General features: G+C 41.3%; 1 protein-coding gene across 12 annotated transcripts in view; it reads left to right on the forward strand.

Annotated features, from left to right (window-relative positions):
* BAZ2B (bromodomain adjacent to zinc finger domain 2B) overlaps positions 1-22,817 on the forward strand; it is a 113,651-nt gene that overhangs the window by 86,164 nt on the left and 4,670 nt on the right. For 3 of the 12 annotated variants that reach the window (XM_071562472.1, XM_071562477.1, XM_071562473.1), the window contains 18 exons: positions 388-453; positions 1,186-1,251; positions 1,876-1,920; positions 2,167-2,193; positions 3,363-3,428; positions 6,011-6,151; positions 6,887-7,141; positions 7,373-7,587; positions 8,909-8,983; positions 14,036-14,297; positions 15,803-15,865; positions 17,048-17,192; positions 17,340-17,992; positions 18,519-18,795; positions 18,961-19,116; positions 19,553-19,713; positions 20,559-20,869; positions 21,254-21,389. In XM_071562472.1, the coding sequence (XP_071418573.1) occupies positions 388-453; positions 1,186-1,251; positions 1,876-1,920; positions 2,167-2,193; positions 3,363-3,428; positions 6,011-6,151; positions 6,887-7,141; positions 7,373-7,587; positions 8,909-8,983; positions 14,036-14,297; positions 15,803-15,865; positions 17,048-17,192; positions 17,340-17,992; positions 18,519-18,795; positions 18,961-19,116; positions 19,553-19,713; positions 20,559-20,869; positions 21,254-21,389 (3,120 nt within the window). The remainder of the gene's footprint in view (positions 1-387; positions 454-1,185; positions 1,252-1,875; positions 1,921-2,166; positions 2,194-3,362; positions 3,429-6,010; positions 6,152-6,886; positions 7,142-7,372; positions 7,588-8,908; positions 8,984-14,035; positions 14,298-15,802; positions 15,866-17,047; positions 17,193-17,339; positions 17,993-18,518; positions 18,796-18,960; positions 19,117-19,552; positions 19,714-20,558; positions 20,870-21,253; positions 21,390-22,817) is intronic. The other 9 variants (XM_071562474.1, XM_071562479.1, XM_071562476.1 and 6 more) reach the window with 6 other exon arrangements.

Below are 22,817 nucleotides of genomic sequence, written 5' to 3' on the forward strand. Positions count from 1 at the left end.
GATCATTGCAAAACATCCTGTATTTCATGGCATAGCTGACACTTTCTTCACTTCTAAATAGTGTCAGCTGGAATTTGAATGCTGTTGGCTTGTTTATATTGTCATTAGTCTGGTTCTCAAAAAAAAAAAAAACTATGACAACCTAAGCATGAACACCTCCCTATGCATAACTGAGTGTAGGTTCTTTCAGGGTTATTCCAGTCATCTTCTAATGCTGGCAAAAGTTCTAAGCATACCTTGTTATATGGGAACAATTGACTACAGTGGGTGTGAGACTTCATAACAAAAAGTATGTGTGTATGAACTTGGTCATTTTTCAAATGTAAAAATAAATGCGTTCCCAATATTTTTACTTTTTTAAAAGAAATAACTTTCTTACTCTTGTAGGAAAAAATCAAGCGAATCCAGCAAATCAGAATGGAGAAAGAACTTCGAGCTCAGCAAATTTTGGAGGTAAAAATGTTGGCTCAGATGTAATTTTTGTGTTGCCATTTTAAAGAATGTGATATTGTAATAGTCACATGTGTAGTTAGGAATGTAATGAAATACAACAGCTCTGACAACTTGGATTTCCAATGGCCAATCCAAACACGTGTCTTAAAATATTTTTCTTTTAAAATCTACATTAACTGTTACCCAAATCTTGGAAACATTCACTTAGGCTCCTGACTATTCTCCAAGAAGCCTTTTATATGCCAGCATGAGCAGAAGAGCTGCTCCACTGTTAGAGAACAAGTTTGCAGTAATAGGATGTTGACAGTGTAATGCTCTACTCTGCAGGAAGTGCAGTGGATTTAAGATACGATGTCTGTATATGTGCTGCAATATCCTGATACACTGTATGGGTTTGCTGAGGTACTGGCAAAGACAGATTGCTAGTTTTCAAGTTTCCATTGATGGCAAAGTTAGTCGTAATCTCTTTGCCATTTGTTTCTGTGTGTACTTGTTTTCTTATGATAGCCAGGTGAGGCAATTTTGAGTGGGACTTGAAATTCTGGCTTAATTTTTAAGAAGTAACTGAGCTGTGAATTGATTGATCATGAAAGCTGCTTTGGGGAAGAAATCAGTTGTAATGTACACCAGAAGAGATGATGTTTAACTTTTAAAGGCTCATAAACTTTATTTCTAGTCACATTGTTCTCAAGTTGTGATGGTGCTGTTTTGTGACCTGTTTTACATGCACAGGCAAAAAAGAAAAAGAAGGAAGAAGCAGCAAATGCCAAATTATTGGAGGCTGAAAAACGAATAAAGGTTAGTTTGAAGGAGCTCCAAAAGCAAGAACTGTGTCATTGTATGTAATGGGTGTTGATGTATAAAAAGCAGTAAATTTGGAAGAATATTCATGGCTAAGGAAACTGTGCATAGACAACATACAGTAACGTGTAGACATGGTTATGTAAAGGCATGAAGCATATGCAAAGGGGTTTGTATATGTGTGATATACACACAGGTGAATATATAGAGACAGTACCTTTTTGTGTGCCAAAAACTTCCCTTGAGTTCTGCTTACATGCACCTGATTTGCACAGCAGAATGTCCATTCAGTAACATTATTCACAATATTCTTTTAAGTACACTATCAAAAAGCTGTTGTTTCTCAGCAAGCCCAGTCCTTCCTGAGCTATAGGCGTACAAGGCTGCAGAACTCCTACAAATACTGGGAAGTACAGTGTGTTTGTGTACTTGGATGGCTACTTTGGTGTCCTTGGTGTGTTCTCACATGGAACTCCCAGCTCACCAGACTCACTGCCATGTAGTCTGTGCTCAGGTCATGGAGGGCAGGGAAGTTAGAAGTTAACTCAGATGTGCTGGTTTAGTGGGCAAAACTGCAAATCTTGGTAGATATTCTCAATATGCTTTTTCCTTTTGTTTAAGGAGAAGGAGATGCGAAGGCAGCAAGCTGTTCTCCTGAAGCATCAGGTTAGTATATGTTCAGTTGACCAGACAGACAGAATGCCAATTGTGAGCTCCTACTTTAAGCCATATGGGGGGTGGAATCTTCAAAGTATGCCCTTTTTAAACTTCTGGGTTTGATTCCTGCGCAAATTTTCTTTCGCCTTATGATTTGTTGCTTTGCTTTGGTATTGGGGTCTTTGGGGGATTATAAAGTGGTTTTATGACTTTGTGATTTCTGTTTCATAATGTTGTGCCAACTCTTTCTACCAGGAGTTGGAGAGGCATAGACTAGATATGGTATGGGTATGTTTATTTTTGTACATCTAACACCGCATTGTGATTTGGTTGTGATATGGTTGTCATAGCAATGCATAAAATGTAGCACTGGCTGCTGTCATATTACATACTGCTGCATGGCTTTACAGCACAGTGCATTGCATACATCTGCTTGTCTTGTCTGGTCAGGAAAAAAAAGGACACGTGTGGAACATGTGTATAAATTGAACATGGCAATAACTAAATGTGGTTTTTAACCAGATACCTGTTACTGATGTCCTGGTAGAAATTTGACTATTACATAAAATCAGGGATTAATGCAAAATTAATAGGTAGTCGCTTCTGTAATTTTTTCAAGCCTTATCCCATTCACTAGGAATGAATCCAGATATCTTAAATACAATTTGAATTAAGCTGTGTTAGAAACCAGGATGATGTCTTCCCTGAGTTTGTAAGATACTGAGGAAATTAACTTTCAGCCAGTGGTAAATTCATACTGTTACAAGATACAGTGAAACACTAGAATGTAATCCTGGCCTCACCAAATCAGGTGATAAAATTCCCATAGCCATTACTGGGGCCAGGATTTACTCCACAGCTTTTGAGGCAAACCCCTCATACTCAGTGCCCTACAAAAGTGCTCCTTAGTGCATTTGGAGTTCCTGCCGTGGTTACTGAGGGACAGGCATCAGTGCCATTGTTACGTATGTGCACCACCACTGGCTTGATTAAAACTGAGCCAGAGCTGAGAGTAGTAATTTGTTGCTTGGTTACAAAAATGTTAGTATTTGCAATGTTTGGAAAAGATCAGTATAAAATTCCTGCTGAATTGGCTATTGAAGGTGTCCATTGCAAGTTCCTCATAGCAGATGTAAGGTAACTGACCTGTTCCAGCCAACCATTATGCTTTTTGTTCTGCCAGCTTATGAAGGAGCATCACAACTGACCATAAGTAAATCTGTATGCTTCTTTTTTACACTGTCTCCATGTTCATTGCTTTACCTTTTTGCTTTTGATTGTTCTTGTATTTGCTTTCTAAACCTGAACTAAAACATGCACAGACTTGGCCATTCTTGTCCTATATTTAGTATTTACTGTGACTTGTCTATTAATGCTAAATTTGTTACTCAGCTTTTTTACTGATTTGAAGACATGCATTAGTTTTGTTCTAATATTTCCTGCTTCAATAGGAGCGAGAACGGAGAAGACAACACATGATGCTTATGAAGGCCATGGAAGCACGTAAAAAAGCAGAAGTGAGTATTAACCTGGGAAAGTTTGAGGTTTTCGTGGTTTCATTCTCCAGTGATCTGTAGAACAGCAGTGTCCTTGATGCACATGTAGGTATAGTTTCATTTGTATACATAGTGCAGTAGGACAAGAAGTAATAGGCACAAATTGAAATATAGTAAATTCTGTTCAAACTTAGGCAAAACTGTTTTATTTTGGAGGGTGGTGGTTGAACACTGGCACAGATTGCCCAGTTTTGAGAATTCTGGATGTTTTTGAGAGGCAACATAAGTCAAATACAAAAAAACATAATTGCTAAAATTTATTTTTATATATTTTTCTATATCCTGAGACTCTTTTTTTCTCTGTATCCTGAGACTTTTATAAATAAATTACAGTTAAGTAAGATATTGAAGTAAACTAACCATCACTATAGCAACTAATTGTCAAAGAAATTGTTAAAACTTTTCTCTTGGTTGTATTCACAAATTTAAATAAAAGTGACTGACCAAAACTAAGAAAAGTTGAATAATACTTCAGAGCAAGGGAGTAGAGGAAGACAATACCCAAAGCTCTTGTCCCACTGCTGGAAATCAGGATGCCAGGATAAGTGGTTGGTTGGTGTGATCCAGTGCTGTTATTCTTACTCTAGTAGAAAGAGAGTAATGTCTATTGCAGCCAGTAAAAGTAAACATTGAATAGATTTATGAAACTTAGTGTGGCTAAAGTTTGCATTTTTAATCATAACTGCAGATTACTGTGTTGCCACGAAAATATCCATCTGTACCTCTCGTTTCCCTCTGACTTGGGGTGTTTCTAACTGGCAAAAACAACTTGTAGGAAATGCCAGTTGGCTTTGAGACCTTGACATAGGTTAGGACAAAACGCAATAAACAATTTTAAAAAACAAGTCAGGGAGTATTTTCCATTTTAAAATAAAATTTTGGATTTTGTGTCCTGCCTTTCATGTATTGCGGCTTTCTACACAAGGTGACCCTTACGAACTCGTCACAGATACAAGGCCTGTTGGCAGTACAGAGGGTGCTTACAGAGCTGCAGAGCAGGAAGCAGTTGCCCTTTTTCTGCCAGCTTTAATTTACTGGTCCAAGCATGTTCTTTGTGTCCAGCATGAAACTCAATCTTGCCTAAAATCCACCAAAGCCATAGTAGTAGAAGTCGTGATCTCTGTGCAGTCCTAGTGGTTATCCACAGGAGTCACCAGTGGTCTGGTAATACTCAGCATGGAATCAAAGAATGAGAAGTCCTGGGTTCTGCCTTAACAGTTGATAACAACGTACAAGTGCAGCTGAGCCCTGACTCAGTGTCGCCTGCACTGCTCCATGCAAAGTGTGGTGGTGGCAAACGGAGGAGACCAGAGTGACCTCCTAAAGTGACAGAGCCGTGGGGAGTGGGTCTGAGTGGCAGGAAGCAGCTTGGCTTGGTTCTTTAGCCCTCCTTGTCCCCAGGTGGGAAACACACACTGTGTTCAGCGTTGTGTTGTGTCAGGTTCTTCAGTACCTCACACGAGTGTGTTTGTGGGTGCACACACAGCTCTGTGCTCCGGTGGCAGGTTCCCAACACTCTGCACTCGATGCTGGCTGCACACACAGCTCTGTGCTCCGGTGACAGCATCGATAGTGGCAGGTTCCCAACACTCTGCACTCGATGCTGGCTGCACACACAGCTCTGTGCTCCGGTGACAGCATCGATAGTGGCAGGTTCCCAACACTCTGCACTCGATGCTGGCTGCACACACAGCTCTGTGCTCCGGTGACAGCATCGATAGTGGCAGGTTCCCAACACTCTGCACTCGATGCTGGCTGCACCGGGGGGGTGTGCACCTGTGCTGTCAGGACAGTGGAGTGGTGCTGGGGGTGTGGCTGTGGAACCCCTGGAGCCGGGGGTGGGAAAGGCCATGGGAGCTCCAAGCTCAGAGTCAGTCTCGGGGGATTAGAGAAACAGAGGTGTGTGGTGTTGTGTGTGACATCACTGGAGAGGGTGTTGGCAGAGACATGTACCAGGTGCTTGACTTCTCACGTGATGATCTCCGTGTTCTAGTGCAGAGAAGACATAAATGGCTGTTAAGTTTTCAGATTGCATTTGAAGTGCCTGGTAATTCAAGCTCAGAATGTATCTGTGATTGAAGATAGGTTTTATAAGGCAGGTTTTAGGTGTTTTATAAGCTATTCATATTCAGTTTATGGGAATTTTTAAACCGTGTATTGTTTAGAGAGGTTTATTGAGTGCTGTAGCAAATGCAGATTGATAATAGTGGTGTATAATCAGATGCCTCTCATGGCAGTTCTGGACCATATTTTCACTCAGTCATCTTCTGAAATGGTACTGCAAGGCATTTTTCAGTGTAGTCATATTGAAAACTCATGTCTGTGTTGTCAGGAGAGAAAAAAACGAATCTTAGATTGTTTCACAAATTCAGTGATTTTCTTCTATTTCTGTAGTTTCCCTCTTCCCTTTGCTTTAATACAAGTTCTTTAATTGCTGTGGTAATTGCTAAGGTTACATAAGCAGTACTTTTCAAATTCATAGATTGTTCCTTTGTAAGTTTAATATGTGGGGTTTGTTTTCTGCCCTTCTAATTCTGCTTAAGGAGAAGGAGCGGTTAAAGCAAGAGAAACGTGATGAAAAAAGGTTAAATAAAGAACGTAAACTGGAACAACGAAGATTGGAATTAGAAATGGCAAAGGAGCTAAAGAAGCCAAATGAAGATATGTGCTTAGCAGACCAGAAGGTAATCACAGCAACATAAACTTATTTTCTTGTCTCTTGTTTGTTTATTTTATCATCGTGACAGTAACTTTTTTCTTGCAGCCACACCCAAAGCATTCAAGTTTTGGTCCAGATAATGAGAACTATTTGAAATACATACAAATACAAGATACTACAACCCTGCAGAGGCACATGTTTGGTTAATTAAAAGCTTTTTGTTTAAAAGCTGTCTGCTTCCCAAAATGCACTTGTGTTGCTTCAGAGAAATTCTTTCCTCTGAGTTATTTTTACATCAGGAATATGCACCATGTCTGAGCACACAGCACTGGAGAGTCTTCTAGTCAACTCCTATAAGCTGTTGCTCGAAAAACCTGCTCTCCCAGTCTTCTGTGTTCTTAGGTCTTGTCCTGAAGGACTTGACAAACCTCAGGTTCAAACCTTCTCTGTTGCAGAGAAATCCCTTCCATTTGTCCCTTAAATATTTTTACACCACCTTTTACAGTGATTTGGCTCAGCATAGATCCTGGTACCATCTCCTGACTAAAAAGGAAGTATATCTTAATCTTTTGCCTCCTGTATTGTGAACAGGGGAATGTGTTCCAGAATGGATGGGGATGGAAAGTTCCCTACAGCCTTTATCTTCCAACATTGTTGTGCTGGAGGTCCTAAGGAAGTACCAGCCAATTTCCTTCGCTGGTATCAGAAAAGGTTTCCTTTGAACTACACTGCTGAACCTTGCACTGTTCTCTGCTCTCAGCCTTTCCCAGAGCTGCCTCGCATCCCCGGCCTTGTCCTCGATGGAAGCACCTTCTCCAATTGTCTCATGGTGGTGCAGTTCCTGCGGAACTTTGGGAAGGTTCTTGGCTTTGATGTGAGTGTGGATGTCCCCTCCCTGAGCGTCCTGCAGGAGGGTTTGCTCAACATAGGGGACAGCATGGGAGAAGTACAGGACTTGCTTGTGAAGCTTGTCTCTGCAGCTGTGTGTGACCCAGGACTTGGAACAGGATACAAGGTAAAAAAACCCCACCCTGTATAAACACCCTGTATGTATATTAATGTGTTCTTCCCAGTGGCTCTGTGACACCTCTCTGATTTGAATTTCCATTCACTTTTCTAATGTTTGAAAGTCCTTAGGTAAAAATGGAAATGAACCCACCCCTCTCTTCTATAAAAAATAATATAGCCTGCAAAGGAAAATAATAGTTTAAAATGTAATTGTTTGAAATGTCTTTATTGCTTTTAGGCTAAAACTATTCTTGGGGAACACTTACTGAGTGTTGGTATCAATCGAGACAATGTGTCTGAGATTCTGCAGATATTCATGGAGGCTCATTGTGGGCACACAGAGCTGACAGAGAGCCTGAAGACAAAAGCTTTCCAGGCACATACTCCAGCTCAGAAAGCATCAGTGCTTGCTTTTCTGGTCAATGAGTTAGCATGCAGCAAGAGTGTAGTAAGGTAAGATTTTTCCTAAATAGCTGTGTAAAAACAGAATTATAAAAATGTCATAGTTCAGTGTGTTCTGTTTCATGAGAGTTATTGACATTCTTATAATGAAAGCTGAAATTGGTTGAGTTACTGCTTCTTACCTTTATGTATTTCCAATATGACAGAAGAATAGAACTTTAGCATGTTTGGTCTGTTATTTTGTCTTCAAAGATTGTACCGAAATGTCTTCAGCAATTTTTGGAGTAAAAGGTGAGGTTGATTATGAACCAGATGGTCTAGTGAATAAATCACAGGAGTTGTTAGATCTTCTGCAGTACTCTTTTTTTTCCCATTTGGTTTTCAAGATGTCTCTTGTCCAGATAACTTTAAATGGGATCATAAGGTGAGATGACAAGCTTGATGTAGTAGTCCAAGAAAAGCGTGTACTGCATTTCATACTTTTAAACCTCCCTATGTTCAACAACTTGTCAAAACCCAACAATAAGATGTTAGGAAATGCCAGTCTCTGGATGCCTGTTCTTCCACAGACTGATTGACTGTGGTTAAAGTCTTTTATCACCTCATTAAATGCTGCTTTGTTTCCTGGTGAATTCTGTGGGTTTGGTACCTAGTGCTGCCAAAGTGAATGAGGGCTGTGGAGGGCAAGAATGGAGTAGATACTTCAGGTTTTCAGAAGCTGAAAAACAGGAGTGGCAGTGCAGGTCTGTGCATGAGCTGTGCAAGACAGTTCCTGTGTATCGATGAAATTTATCATAGTGGGAAACTTCCTCGTGTTGCAGAGGACTGTTCAGTCCCATTTGTGGGAATGATCACTCAGCACTTGAGTTTCTGTATTTTGATCATAGAAACAGCTACAATGTGCTGAATTTGAGCCTGGGCTGTCTGGGGTGGGCTCCAGCCACGGAACTGAAGCCCTTGGTTTGGTTTTTCAGTTTCTGCAGGGAAGAGTGTTGGTTTGTAGATCCCAGGGATCCTGGGCACGATACCTTGGGTGTACCAGTGGTAACCGTGTTTTCAGCACAGGGATAGACTCTCTGTGGCAAAGACACCTGGAGGTTTGGCACTGAATTAGAGTTATGGAGAGAAATGTCAGCTGCTTTGAGTGACATGGTTCGTATGGGAAGAAGCTGAGGTGGTGCTGGGGCTTAATGCTGGCGTGGGTACAGCTGCATTGCTGGTCTAGTACTGAAATGTCCTGGCTTTAAAATGCATTCTTTTGAATTTAACTGTTTCTCCAAGACAGTTCTTTGAGGCAAAGTATTTATACATGAATGTCTGTCAGAAAAAAAAAAGTCACTTCACAGTTAACGGATTATTTTGTCTTTGACAGTGAAATTGATAAAAACATTGATTACATGTCAAACTTAAGGAGAGATAAATGGATGGTTGAAGGCAAACTTCGGAAGTAAGTTTCATTTCCTTAACTATTACAATATATTGCTTTTTTTGCCTTTGTTCAGATATGCTGCTATATAGGGAATTGCTTCTAAGGACAAAATTAGCTGATGCAGGTACAGGTTTACAAAGAGATTAGTAACCAAACTGCTTAATTAAGATGGGTGTGGATTCAGAGCAGTGCAGCACCAGCCTTTTACAGTCTGTTAAGGATGCATGTGATTCAGGTCAGTGTCCCTCATAACTGGAGTGAAGTCAAGTCCCTTTTGAATTCTCTAAGGGAAAGTAAAAAGTTTTTTAATTGGAATATTAAAGGAACTGTAAAATCACTGTTGACAGTTTCAAAGTTTCTTTGGACCTACCATAATTCCCAGTGTTCATTCTGAAAGGTGTTGTGAGGCAACATGATTTTCCTGCAACAATTGCCAATTGCATTTTGCTAATCTGTGTTTTCTTAGTGTTTCCCATCTGTCAGTGTTGTGTCGCTCCCTGTATCAAGGGATCAGATGTAGAATGCAAACTTGGAGATATTTTATATATTTTTATTTAAGGTAAAATTGGAACTTTTGAAAGGTTGTCAGTCTTATATTCACTGTTCTCCCATCCTACAAGACAAAATTCCATACAGCAAGCACACGGCTCCAACTCCAGGAAGCTGAACGGCACAAAGTTAATGAATCACAGGGGGTAAAAATGCATAGCCAGACTCTGCTTTTTTTTTTATTTCTCATCTTTACCTCTTGCTAGGAATGGTACACCCTTTCTTAGTCCTTGCTTTAGGTGCTTTTGTTTCTAATCTTGTGTCTCCCTTTTTTCCCTTTAATGTATCTCAGAAGGAAGAAGGAAAGAAGTAAAGAAGAAGGACAAGAGGGAGGTTGAGGAAAAAATTAAACCAATAAAAAGAAATTCTCTACTAATAGTGCAGATCTCAGTCTGCACAGGGTTAATGTATTTTATCTTTTAGGATAATCCAAATACCTCTTCCCTGTCTTCATCTGTATCCCCTCTATGGGATATAGTTTAAAAAGTGTTTTTGAAGTTCTGATGTAGCCAACTTAAAATTAGTGGAATGGGACCTTTCCTTGTCCTTGTCCTCTTGGGACCTGCTTAGTATTTCTCTCCCTCCATCAAACTGTAAGTACTTGTAGATGTAGGATTTTCCCTTTTCCTTGTGATCTCTCATTTCTTCCATTTCAAATAGTGAGCATAATACCCTGAAGTCCCAAGCCCCTCTTCCCTTCTGCAATCATTTCTCCCTTTCTTGTTTTCTCCTCTGCTGTGTGGAATTCAGGTTCCAGTAGTGCTGACCCTATTTTTGAGCGTAAGTATTGCAGGAGAGCTTGGAAATGTTGCTCTTCTGCTTGGAATTCACTGGGCTTGATTCATCTCTCCCATCCTTGGTTCAAAATTTTTGGATTTTCCACTATTTTTCTGATGAAGTCCAAGAAACTTTTTAGAAGAGCCACCTTTGGATCAATTTTAAACAATATTCTCTTCTTTATTATGTCAATTGGCACTTTTCATAAACTCTTACAACTGTTCTGGGGCTTCTCTGAAAAGAAATCTGTACATTTCAATCTTCTTTTTGGTCTTTTTTTCTGCTTCCAGACTTCATGCTTACACGTTACCTTCCTCATCCATTCACATCTCAGTCTAACTTTTAAGCATCCCAGTCCCAAACAGTTTGGCCTGGGAATACCTGGTCTCCTCAGCAGTCACTGAGATCAGCAGATGTGGCCTCCTTGCCTTGCCCACAGACCTTTAGGAGCCCCTCAGCACATCCCACGGTGTGGGAGTGAGGAGTGGGTGGGTCATGATGCTGAGGAGTGGGGTTATTGTGCTCAGCCTGGCCCAGTGTGTGCTGTGCTGAATCCTCGGGGCACTGTGTCCAGGCTGGCTGGGACTGTAACTGAGTGGGATGGGAAAAGATTCTGCCTGTGGCAGATACTCTCACTGGGTGACTCTCTCTGTGCTTATGTTCTCACGTTTAATGATGAGCTTCTCAACCGGGAAGGGTGAAACACTAAAATACAAGAACCTGTGCTTGTAAGGTACAAAAAAGCAACATCAAAATCCCAGGTTGAAAAAAGGTATCATTGTATATTATTTTAAGGGATGCTTCCCCCCTGCCCCCCCCTTTTTGACCTCCCCCTTCTTTTCCTGCTTCCCCTAAGGGTTGTCACAGGTATAATATGTGTGGTTGGAAGTTGAATTCTGAGCTGCCTGGGCTGTTTCTGCTTAGCTGATGATTAATGGCAGATTGCATCTAATTCCTTCTATGTCAAATTTAGATGTGAATCTTGATACTGATCACCATTTTTGTAAGGGCACCTACCTCATACAGTCAATTCATCTTTCTTTGTGCTTTCTGTCTGACAGCTGTGGTCAGAGGACTCTCTCACCAGAGATGATTCGGGGATTTTTTTAACTAGATAATCAGTCTCAGCATCTCCTTTTCCATTACAGGTCTTCTCTTTGGCATCTCTTTTGTAGTTTGATCAATGTAAAATGGAAAAAAAAAGAAATATAGCCACTTAAAGCATTAGGTGATATCTGGTTGTTTTTACAAGACTTGAAATACTGCAAACCAAGTTTTTCTTTGCAACAGTGTTCTTTTTAACGTGCCAGTGTTAGGCCTGCTCTGTGTAAGCCAAGTTCTGTTGAATGAAACCATCTCAACTTTAAATGATGATGGTGTATGAAAAGCAGTCACAAAAGGGAGGAATTACACCCTGAGTTTGGGTAGGATGTGCTATTGCTGATTTGTGAAACTGAGTTTTTGAGACCCAAGGTGAAGTATGTTAGAGGTATGATGTTAAGAACTCTTTGCCTTGGGACTACCTAATCCAGATGGGCAAAAATTGTGAGAAAGGCCTGAAAATTAAGTCTCAAGATGAATTTTTATTCCATAATCTAGTAAACATTATAGATTAGATTAGAGCAGGCTTAATTCACGTGTCTGGTTCTGTGATGGGCCACCCACTCTTTTTACAGCCAGTAGACTTTATGATTCTCTGAGCAGCTGCAGGTGTAGTTTTGGTCCGTACCTGAAAGTGAGAGAGATGGAGCAGATCTGAGTGCAGGTTTTCTCTCTCAGTGACCCCTATGTGCAGGTGTCAGCAGGAACATGGTGCTACTTCTTGAAATACCTCAACATTTTTTAAGTCATGCTGTGATATTTCTGCCTCTGTGCTGCTCTGGGTACAGAGTGCTGCCTCACTGCACTGTGGTGCTGTCCAAAGAGAGCACTTTGGTTCTTTTCCATCCCTGGTAATCCACAGTGTCATGCAAAGCTTCTCTTAGTGCTTGACAGCATTACATCTCTATTTTTGCTTTCAGTAGTCTTTTTTCTTCTTCTCATTTCTTTTAGGTATATGAAAGAGGTGTTTGCTGGGCATTGAACTTTGACTTGCCAGCTTCATTACTGTATTGTCTTCAAGATTATCTTAGTCTAAATAGTCTCTAAAATCATCCAGTCGTGCAGCAGCCAATCCAATTATTGACTAATGGCTGTGATAGTTAATTCCTGTGTCTGGGCTGGTGTTTCCAGTCCACATGAACAAGATTGAAGTTATCCTCCTAAAAAGGAATTTTTTCCCTAAAAAACTTAATTCAGTAGTGTGAGTAGTACTGATGCTCAGTGAGATCAAGGCTTTTTAGACCATACCTGAAAATGTCACTTGCTTTCAAATTCACTGAGAGGCTTGAGGAAATTGTTTTTGTCAAAATATATTTTAAATTGCTGAAATAGGTAAACACCCATTTGTTTTGGAAAAATAAAAGTATCAAGTTTTCTAAATTCTCCAATGGATTAACCACTGCATAAAAACCAAACGCAAACCAAAAATAAACCCACACCAAAAAGCCAAAGCCCGGCACTTTTCGCATCCCCTTGATGATTTCTTGCCTTACAGTCTTTTTTTGAAGTGCTGCCCCCAGCCCAGCCGTGGCACCCTTGTCCCAGGCTGTGCTGTTGGGTCCTGGCGGTGTCCAGCAGCAAATCCCAGGGCTGATCCCTTTGCCAGAGTGCCCTGGAGCCAGTGCTTGGGCTGCCCTCGCTCACCTGTAGCCACTTGCTGTATGGAATATTGTTCTGTAGGATGGGAAGAGAGAGGAGTATGACAAGGGAAAATTACGTCCTGGTAATTGTGTTTGTCGTTACCGTCCTACTTTTCCCATCCTACCTTCTTCATCTCTTACAAAATCTTTGTCTTTCCTACATGTTTATGAATCTCTTCTGAGTCAGTTACGTTTTTGGTCTGCGTTAAGTGACTGGTTTGGCCTGGCTATTTATACCTCCTGTGGTTCAGCATGTTTGCCTGCTTGGCTCCCTGAGGGGTGGAACTGTAATTTGTGCTGTGTGGAATCTTGTCTTATAGGGGTTTTGTAGAAGAAGAAGGTCTACTACAACCAGAATTACTGGTATGTAAGTTTCCCTTTTCTTTCATAAAAGGAAAAATTACACTTTGAGTAATCTACTACTGATAGCTGAGGGAGCTAAGATTTCCAGAAAGAAAAGTGTATATCCTAGAATAAAAAGGTCAGCCAAAGGGCTAAAGCCAAGTATTAGTAAAAATTCAGAAAAATCTTGGGGGGGGAAGGAAAAAACCCCAAACCAAAAAAACTAACCTTGCTGTTTCCATGCAAATATAAATAATTTCACACTTCCAACTGAGGATTTTTGCCTTTCCCTCCTTCCTCAGACACAGGTATTTTGTCATCATATCCTTAAATGCCTTAAATAAAGAAGTGGAAATTTGTTCTTGCTTCTAGTTCTGTTTCCCGAATTCTCAAAATCCCTCCTGTGGTTCATTTCTTCTAAAGAGTTACGCAGTAAAATTCACCTGGGAGAAAAGAGATCTATTCAAAACAGAACGAAGAGTCTTACATGGTTTTCTAACCTCTGTTTTTCTTGTTGACTAATGACAGTAAATATTGGGCAAACAAACTGTCGTCTTAGAGCAGGAGCTCTGACCTAAGCCCGCAGTGTGTGATTTCCTCTGTCACGTAGGAAGAGTCTTGTCTGTGCCGCAGCCACAGCAGTTCCGTCCGTGTGTTGCAGGCTCAGGATCATCCACGCCAAGCGGACGGGCGGGCGCGAGGCCGCGGGCACGGAGGGCACGGAGGGCACGGAGGGGCCACCGGGGCTGGAGCTGGGGCTGGAGCTGGAGCAGCCCCAGCACAGCCGCAAGCGCCGCCGCAAGGGCGACAGCGACGACGAGGACGACGAGGACGATGACAGCGACGACCAGGCGGAAGAGGAGGAGGAGGAGGAGGAGGACAAGGACGAGAAGAAAGGAAAGAAGGACGTGTGTGAGGATGAGGTGGGGCATTTTACTGGATCTTAATTTACTAAGAAGTTAAAACTTGTTTTCTCTGTAATATGGCGCTGCTTCCCCCAAAGGGTGCAATGAAAAGGAGGGAAGAATAACTTAATGCCAATGTTTTTAAATTTTTATTGGTTTCTATTGTTTTGTTAACTAATAAATAGAAGTGTAAAGTTACATTTAACATTCTCTGTTATAAAGCTTTGCTGTGACCTTCCTGAGTAATTTTTTCACAAATCCAGGGTAGTCACTGCTTGGCTGGATTTGATCACAGGATGATAAATGTTGCTGGGCAATATGAGATACAGTTCAGGAAGGATCACCAAAACGTTTTTAGCTTCTTGAGCTGATTTTAGTAGAAATGCACAGGCTCCTGCACTGTTTGCCAGAAAATGATCCCTTTGTACAAGGTTCAAAGTGGGTTTTTGAGACTGCTTGAACAATGCATGTGTCCAGCATATGTGGACTCAGGTCTTTGCAAACACCCTTTATTAGAAACCCACCTAATTTCTAGGGTAGGAACAGCCCTTTGTGCTGTTAATCTGGATTTATTTCAAGTACTATGATGTGTATGAATTTAAGTGACTACCATAGAGAAAAAGCACAAAGTTCTTACAAATAATTCAGAATTAAAAATAAATAATACTTAGATTTCTAATCTCAAATTCATCTCGTTATCCTTTTCCCTCTTGTACAGTCTCCTGTTTCAGTGCACTGGGCATTTCATAGGCAAAATTCCTGTAACTCTGTAGAGAAATCAGGTTTCTGATCCAGCAGAAGTTCCATTGCATTCATGCTCTGTGTGGTATTTCAGAAGGATTTGTTCTGGTACCCTTTTGCAGAACCAAGAAATACAAGACCTGTATCTTAGGGCATGGATGATTTGGGTTGGAAACTTACTGTTACCTCCAAAGACTTTCTTGAACTAAATTAAAACTCTCTTTATGGAAAAGACTTCCATTTTTAAACTGTCAAGGAGAAGGCAACCATGGATTTAATCATATGTGCTTTCCTCTTCAAAAATCAGCCAGGTTGATGCTATAACTTTCATAGCAGAGTTGTAATTGGCTCCACAGTTTCATGTAGACATTGAAATAAAATGCAGATGTGGACTGCTTAGTAAGATTTTAAGAGATGCCATTTTTTAAATGAATTTGAATATCCAAAAAGCTTCACAGAGACTAAGATTAAATTCTATAGTGTTAAGTGTTCATGTGCAAACTGAATTATTTCTTCTGGTAAAACAATATTTTCAGCAACCATTTGTCCATGAACTTTCTCCTTCCTGTGCATCTGGGATGGTTTGAAAAGATTAAAGGTGTATCTTTTTTCAGTTATATTGTTCCTAGTCAAGTGTATTGAACAGGCACACAATTTGAACTTTCATTTTTTTCCTTACTATTTACCTCTCATTTTCTGTTACATCTTTTTCCTGTAATAATGGTAAGACATGGTAGTATCATGGAATAGCTTTGGTGTGACAGTGTATTTGGTGATTGTAGGATGATGGGGACCAGACAGCAAGTGTTGAAGAACTGGAGAAGCAGATTGAAAAACTGACAAAGGTGAGAGAGAGATCATAGAAATTTGATCACTGGATGTCATGAGTTTGAATGTTAACCATTGTTGTCAGTGCTCCAACTTAATATCAGTTGAAATAAGGATCAGCTGTTGTTTTGTTTAAATATGAATAATGTTACTGTTCATGACACCAGAATTGTAAGTTTAGTCTGGTGGCAGTAAGAGGGTGTCACTCAAAAGGCAGTTAATAATAGTAGTTGACAATATATTTTTATTTCTGAGAATAAAAAGTAATGTAATTTTTATCCAGACCTAACTGATCTGTCTGTTGATCTTGGCAAGCAATGACAAATTCTGTGTATGAGAAGCAGTGCTCCATTACACAGTGGATTATGGCTCTCAGCCTCCTTTCCATGGATGATTTCTGCAGCTCCAAGCCAAGACACAACTGTCTGGGCTTCACATTTTGAAAGAAGCAGCAGTGGAATAGGAAGAGAAGCGTAAACAAGAACAATAAAATGCTGTAAATAGGGGTACTCATGGCACATGTTTTTATTCTTTGTTATTAGAAAATTTGTCATTTAAGACTTTGTGTTTTGGTTTCTCTTATGTTCCAAATTGCAATAAATTAGCAGTTCAGAATTCCACGTGACTTCCAGCAGTACCAATTTAGCAGAGCAAGAATTGAAGGTCTTTTTTGCCCACCTCAGAGGACTGTGTTGTGTTTGAAGACAGAATTTATTTCTGTGCCTTGTCATTCTCATTCTTTTACGAACAGTTAAAATACCTCTTTAGTTTCCCATCAGGAGCTGCACTCTCAGGTACTTTCAGGGCTCTGCTTCCCATTTGCTGATGCTGTAGAATTGGCAGGATCTCAACTCTCCTTGTGCAACAAAATCTTTTGAGAGTCAGGGTTAAAAAGACAGGATCTCTCATTGCAGTGTGTTTTTAGAGGAAGACTGATAAACTTAGGCTGAACCAGGAAGTGATGTCATTGATTTTTTTTCTGAAGGGATCTCTGTAAGTAAAGTCATCAAGGCAGCAGTTGGGAGTGGAGTGTCAGGTAGCACACAGACACCTGCCCACCCAGGATTCTGAGAGAGTCTCCCTGTCTGACCCTTGAACTCACTCCTGTCTAGTCTGGCAGCCAGAGATGTTTCCTGTTACAATGAGGCTTTCCCCTGCCCCACTACTCAATTCTAATGCTTCCTTTGTGTTTCCAACAGCAACAAAGCCAGTACAGGAAGAAGCTGTTTGAGGCCTCGCACAGTCTGCGCTCCATGATGTTCGGGCAGGACCGGTACCGGCGCCGGTACTGGATCCTGCCCCAGTGCGGGGGCGTCTTCGTGGAGGGCATGGAAAGTGGGGAAGGTGAGAGCCAGGAGGGAGTGGTGGCACACAGGGGGCATGCAGAGGGCACGCAGGGGCACACGGGCCAGCACACGCTGCCAGCTCAGTGGTGCTGGTTTGTGCAGCAGGGTCTGTACCCTCAGCCAGGTGTTTTTTGTATAATTTTAGGTCTAGAAGAAATTGCTAAAGAGAAGGAGAAGTTGAAAAAGGAAGAAAGTATGCATATCAAAGAAGAATTTGAAACAGAAGAAAAACTACATCGTTTAGCTACAACTCACTGTGAGCAAAAGGAAGATCTGAAAGAAAAGGACAGCACTAATTTGTTTTTACAAAAGCCTGGGTCATTTTCAAAACTAAGCAAACTCTTAGAAGTAGCAAAAATGCCCCCTGACTCTGACATGATGTCCCCCAAGCCCAATGGCAGTGCAGCAAACGGCTGCCCCTTGTCCTACCCGAGCAGCTCCAAGCCCTCTCTCTGCAGTGTGCAGCTCCCTGTGGCACAGAGCTCCGTGGAGAGGGCCGACCCCAGCAACCTCTTCAGTGCCAGTGCCGGTGGCACAGGGAGGCTCTGCGGCTCTGCCCTGGCCCCACCGGACCCGCCGCAGCCGCTGCCCGAGCGGCACGGGCCGTGGTTCAGCCTCCTGCCACGCGTGCCCTGCGACGACACCTCGGTGACACGGGTGGACGTGGCGGCGCCCGCGGTGCCCCCGCAGGCACAGCCGCCCTCCCGCTGCCCCTCCCCGGTGCCGTCGGCCCTGCTGGGCCCCTCCTCTGCACAGAGCCCCGTGGCACTGAGCCCCTTCGCGCTGCCGCCGCTGCAGGTAAAGAACCTCACTGTGGTCGTAGTTTGAGTTTGCAGTGCTTATCTGGGCAGCATTTCTGTTCAGACAAATAATGGCACAGACATGCAATCATTACATCTTCATTTCTGGGTTTTCCTTCCTGCTTCTAAATGTTAATAACTAACTGCAGAAGGTGTAGAATGCTAGAGTAAGATGCATAAAATTGGGTTAATCAGTTTGTACATGTATTTTGGTGATTTGATCACAATATCCCTGACTTGATGTGGCTTTTAAGTTGTTGGCCACTGGTGTTAAATGAGAAGCAAGTAAATAAAAACCAGTTTTGGGAAGTGTGGCACCCCACACTCAACCTTTAAAAGCTGTTATTTTTTTAGCATTAACAGGGCAATAATTAGAAGTGTTTACAGGCCAGTGTTACCTTAGTTTTGCTGAAGTTAATCAAAGACTGAGTAAAGGCCTCCTTTATGTTTTGATTATTGTTTGACAAATAGCATCCTAATCCTAATTCAGGTTTCTTGGCAATAATGGTAGTTGTGCTCTGTAGCAGATGAAGACTGGACTGCCTATAATGGGACTGCAGTTTTGCGGATGGCCTACAGGAGTTCTTACCTCAAATGTCCCTTTTCCATCTCCTTTACCTGCTCTTGGATCAGGGTTGGGATTATCAGAAGTGAATGGTAACTCGTTTTTGGCATCTACTGTTTCTGCAAGTAAAAGTGAATCACCAGCACTACAAACTGAAAAAGTGGCTTCTGCCCCTTCTACAGCAGCTGAAGTAGCCAAGCCAGTAGACTATCCTAACCCAAAGCCTATACCAGAAGGTAGGTGTAATAAGGTGGAACTGTGTGAAGGATAATTTCTACAGTATCACTATGATCTTAAAATGTATTTTCTTTTTAATAGTTTTCCTATTGATTTTCTAATCTGATTGTGTGTATCACATAAAAAAATGCCTGCAAAGTGTTTATATGCTTGTCTTGACTTAGAAATGCAGTATGGGTGGTGGAGGATTACTGATCCAGAGGACCTAAAATCTTTGCTTAAAGTGCTGCATCTCAGGGGAATAAGAGAAAAGGCCTTACAAAAGCAAATACAGAAACACATGGATTATATCACTGTGGCCTGCATCAAAAACAAGGATGGTATGTAGTTGATATTTCTGTTACACATGGTGTTGGGGCATCAGACAGCTGCATAGAGCTCTTTGAGATGTGTTTAGAACAGACATAGAGTAACAGCTGCAGAAAATAGTAAAGGGCTCCTTGTCTGTAGTTGCATTTTCACCAGCCTTGGATGGGAGAAATGCCAGTTCATATAAATTGCTCTAGTGGCATAATGTTGGCTCTGAACTCCTTCTGTCTCTGTAACACTGGAGCTCAGCCCTTCCTTCCCATCCTGCCTTTAAACTGCAGGTTTGAAAATGTACAGCATTTGCTGTCTGTACTAAGTATTTTAAGAATAGTGCACTTCTACAACAGTTCTTCAGCATTTGACTTGAGTGATGGATAAATCAGCTTGAATTCACTAGAGAAGTTATAATGCTAATTAAAATAATAAAAATGTGATTCTCAAATACAGTTGCAATTATTGATACCAATGACAATGAAGATAACCAGGTAACTCGGGATGTTGTGGAAAACTGGTCAGTAGAAGAACAAGCAATGGAGATGGATCTTGCTATTCTTCAGCAGGTGGAAGATCTAGAGAGGAGAGTTGCATCAGCTAGTTTACAAGTGAAGGTAAAACCAACTTTTAGTAAAAAGTTTCTTTACAATAAGTGGTAAGAATTTAAAGCAGGTAACAGTCCTTTTGCTGGTGGTAAGTGCCCTCTTACTCCATCCCAATTGCCTGCAAATAAAACAAAACCACTGCTGCAGTATCGTGGAAATTCGTGTTTGAAACATTTCAGTCTCCAAATGAAGATGTTCAGAGTGGCAGTTCTGGAGTGTTCTCCTGCAGTGCAGCTCCTGCACGGTTTGTTCACCTCCTATGAAAGCAAAGATTGTGTTGCACACAGACTGCTTAACTCTCGGGGGGTTTGCCACAGGTCTGCCTGCTTTGTGTGACTGTTGCTGTTAATGCTTTCAGAAAAGCCTAAAGCACATCATAGTACTCTGAGTATTGTAGAGGCATGGAGAACATGTGATGGTTGTGAGTGTGATAGAGTTAAGAATTTGGAGCTTTTCCAAGGTGGGTGTAAGGTTATCAAGTTGCATGTGTTTGGTTGTAGTACAGATGCAGTGTTTGGGATCTGGTTTGGGCATGAGGTGGATGGTATTTCTGTGTGACCAACTGTTTCCTGAGCCTGCTGGACAGGTAGACCTGCTCTGGTGGATACTTCACAAGGGGATAAGAATATTGTGGAAAGGTCCATTCCGAAAGTCTGGTAATGCTTGTATTTTTTGATTAATTGTTTTAGTTCTCTGGATATTTTGGAAACTGTCTCTACAGATGGATTACAAGTAACCAAGATCTCCTGGAAACAGCGCTTCAGTTGCTTAGTTTGATTCCCTAGAGCAGTTCCTGTGTTTGCACCTCGAGTTAATGGCACCCAGTAAATGCACAACCCTTTCTATTGACACAGGGCTGGCTGTGTCCTGCACCTGCCTCCCAGAGAGACGACCTGGTCTATCGGGCCCATAAGTCAAACCCCAGATTGCACAAGAAGCACGATGGGGATGGTGCTGCAGGAGGAGAAGGCAGTGCCAGCTCTGTAGAGCGGAGGAGTGACAACCCTCTAGATATAGCTGTAACCAGGCTGGCTGACTTGGAGCGGAACATAGAGAGAAGGTATCTGAAGAGCCCCTTAAGTACCACCATTCAGATCAAACTGGATAATGTGGGCACAGTTACTGTCCCTGCTCCTGCACCATCCATTAGTGGTGATGGTGACGGGTAGGTTATTGAGATTAACTTGAAAAATTATTGTGCTTCTTTGCTAATTGGAGCCTATTTTCTTATTGCCTGTTATCTATGTACTTTCTTGTATGTCTGTGATCCATATGGATCATGTTATTCTGCATGATGCTTTGTAAAGATTTTTTTGTTACGTTTGTTGATAATCTTGCAAAGTTATCTTTACATTTAACTGGTTGTGACTAAGCTTTGAGGCACGTAGCCACAGTCTGTGCACTACATGAAATTTAGTTGCTTAAGCCTTACACTTATTGGCTGTGTATGTTTTGTCATTGCTTGGCTTTCAATGTGATGATGATTGTTCCACATTTCAAGTAAGCAAACAGGATGTGACCTACTCAATTTCCCTGTGTCTCAATGCAGAACCGAGGAGGACATTGCTCCAGGGCTGAGGGTGTGGCGAAGGGCATTGTCAGAGGCACGCAGTGCTGCACAGGTGGCTCTGTGCATTCAGCAGTTACAGAAATCTATAGCGTGGGAGAAATCTATCATGAAAGTTGTGAGTATCTGAACTGCTTTTGCTATAACCTGTTTTCCCACTTTGGACATTTCAAGTTGCCATGGTGAATAATGCATGTTGTTGTTACTCCTTGTGAAAACTCACACAGTTAAACTGAACATTGTGCATAGATGAATAGGCCTAATGGAAAAGACTGTCCCTTTCTTGCCAAAATCAGCATCCTGAACTTAGAGAGATAAAAAGCCCTTGTAAAACTGGTTACTTGAGATGGTAATTATTCTTTGATGATGACATCTAGGGAAAAGAGAGTAATTTCTGGCCCCGTGGAAGGTACTCTGTCTTGGCGGAGCGTTTCTGGTCTCACCTGTGACACAAATTTTATGGAGGTTTAACATCACGTACCCCAGTTAAGGGCTTCATTTTTCAGAAAGTTGAGATGCTCCCAATGTGTGGCTTCTTTGCACACACAATTCTCACAACTGAACATACAAATTGGGCAAGTGTGTGAGCAGACAGGCTGCAATACCTGTTTCCTTGCACACTTATCAAGGCAGTCTGTGTTAACTGCAGTACAGAGAAAGCTGCAGAGGGCATGTGTCAAAATGTGCATGGTCCTCTGGATCTCAAAGTTCTGGAAACGAAGCTGTTACTGCAGCAATAGTGATTATGGTGTGATCAACTATGGCCAGTGCTGTATAGTGAGTGGCAAAAGTGAGTCTTCCATTTGTGGTCTTTTTCTAATTTCTTAATTTCTGCTGGTCCTATACAGATTCTAATTGCACCCAGACAATTAAAGAATGATTTAAAGAAAAACTGTAATGCAGGGTTTAATGTAAGGCTGTATCTTTGAGTTTATATTACTGTAAGTTTAAACCTGTGACTTCAGAGCAAAAAGCTTATGAATTTGGTAGAGACACATGAAAAGCCATTTGAATGTTTCAATGTAGTGATTTATTATCTAGAAAAAGAATGTGTAGTTCTGGAATGAAATGTTCTCTGCATTTAATTACACAGTAAACATAAGTATTTGGTGAAAACATTTGGAGTTCTTCCAAGTTCCTGAAACAGAGCTCTGAGTATAGAGGGGTAGCAGAATCACACAATGTATGTAAGAAATCGACAATCCCATGGATATTTTAAGTTAGTGTGAATTTTAGGAAGCACTGGAATCATTTCTTTTGCCTTACTGAATTTGTTCATGGCAGCCTTTGGGTAAGATCCTTATTTGAAAATGCTCCTGTAAAATACAAATCTTCTTTATTAAGTATCAACTTAAATATACCATATGGGCATAAATGAAGAGATTACCCAGATTGTATGTGTGGGACAAGGGGTTTTGATAGGTGTAAGATGCCTTTACTCCTCACAGACATAATGAATTATGAAAAGTGCTCATACTTTTTTATGCTGTAGGACACCCATCTTAGAATGAATTCTTTTTCAGTGTTCCCAAATGTAGCCTTTATA

Source organism: Pithys albifrons, chromosome 8, assembly GCF_047495875.1.
Source record: "Pithys albifrons albifrons isolate INPA30051 chromosome 8, PitAlb_v1, whole genome shotgun sequence".
Lineage (NCBI taxonomy): Eukaryota > Metazoa > Chordata > Aves > Passeriformes > Thamnophilidae > Pithys > Pithys albifrons.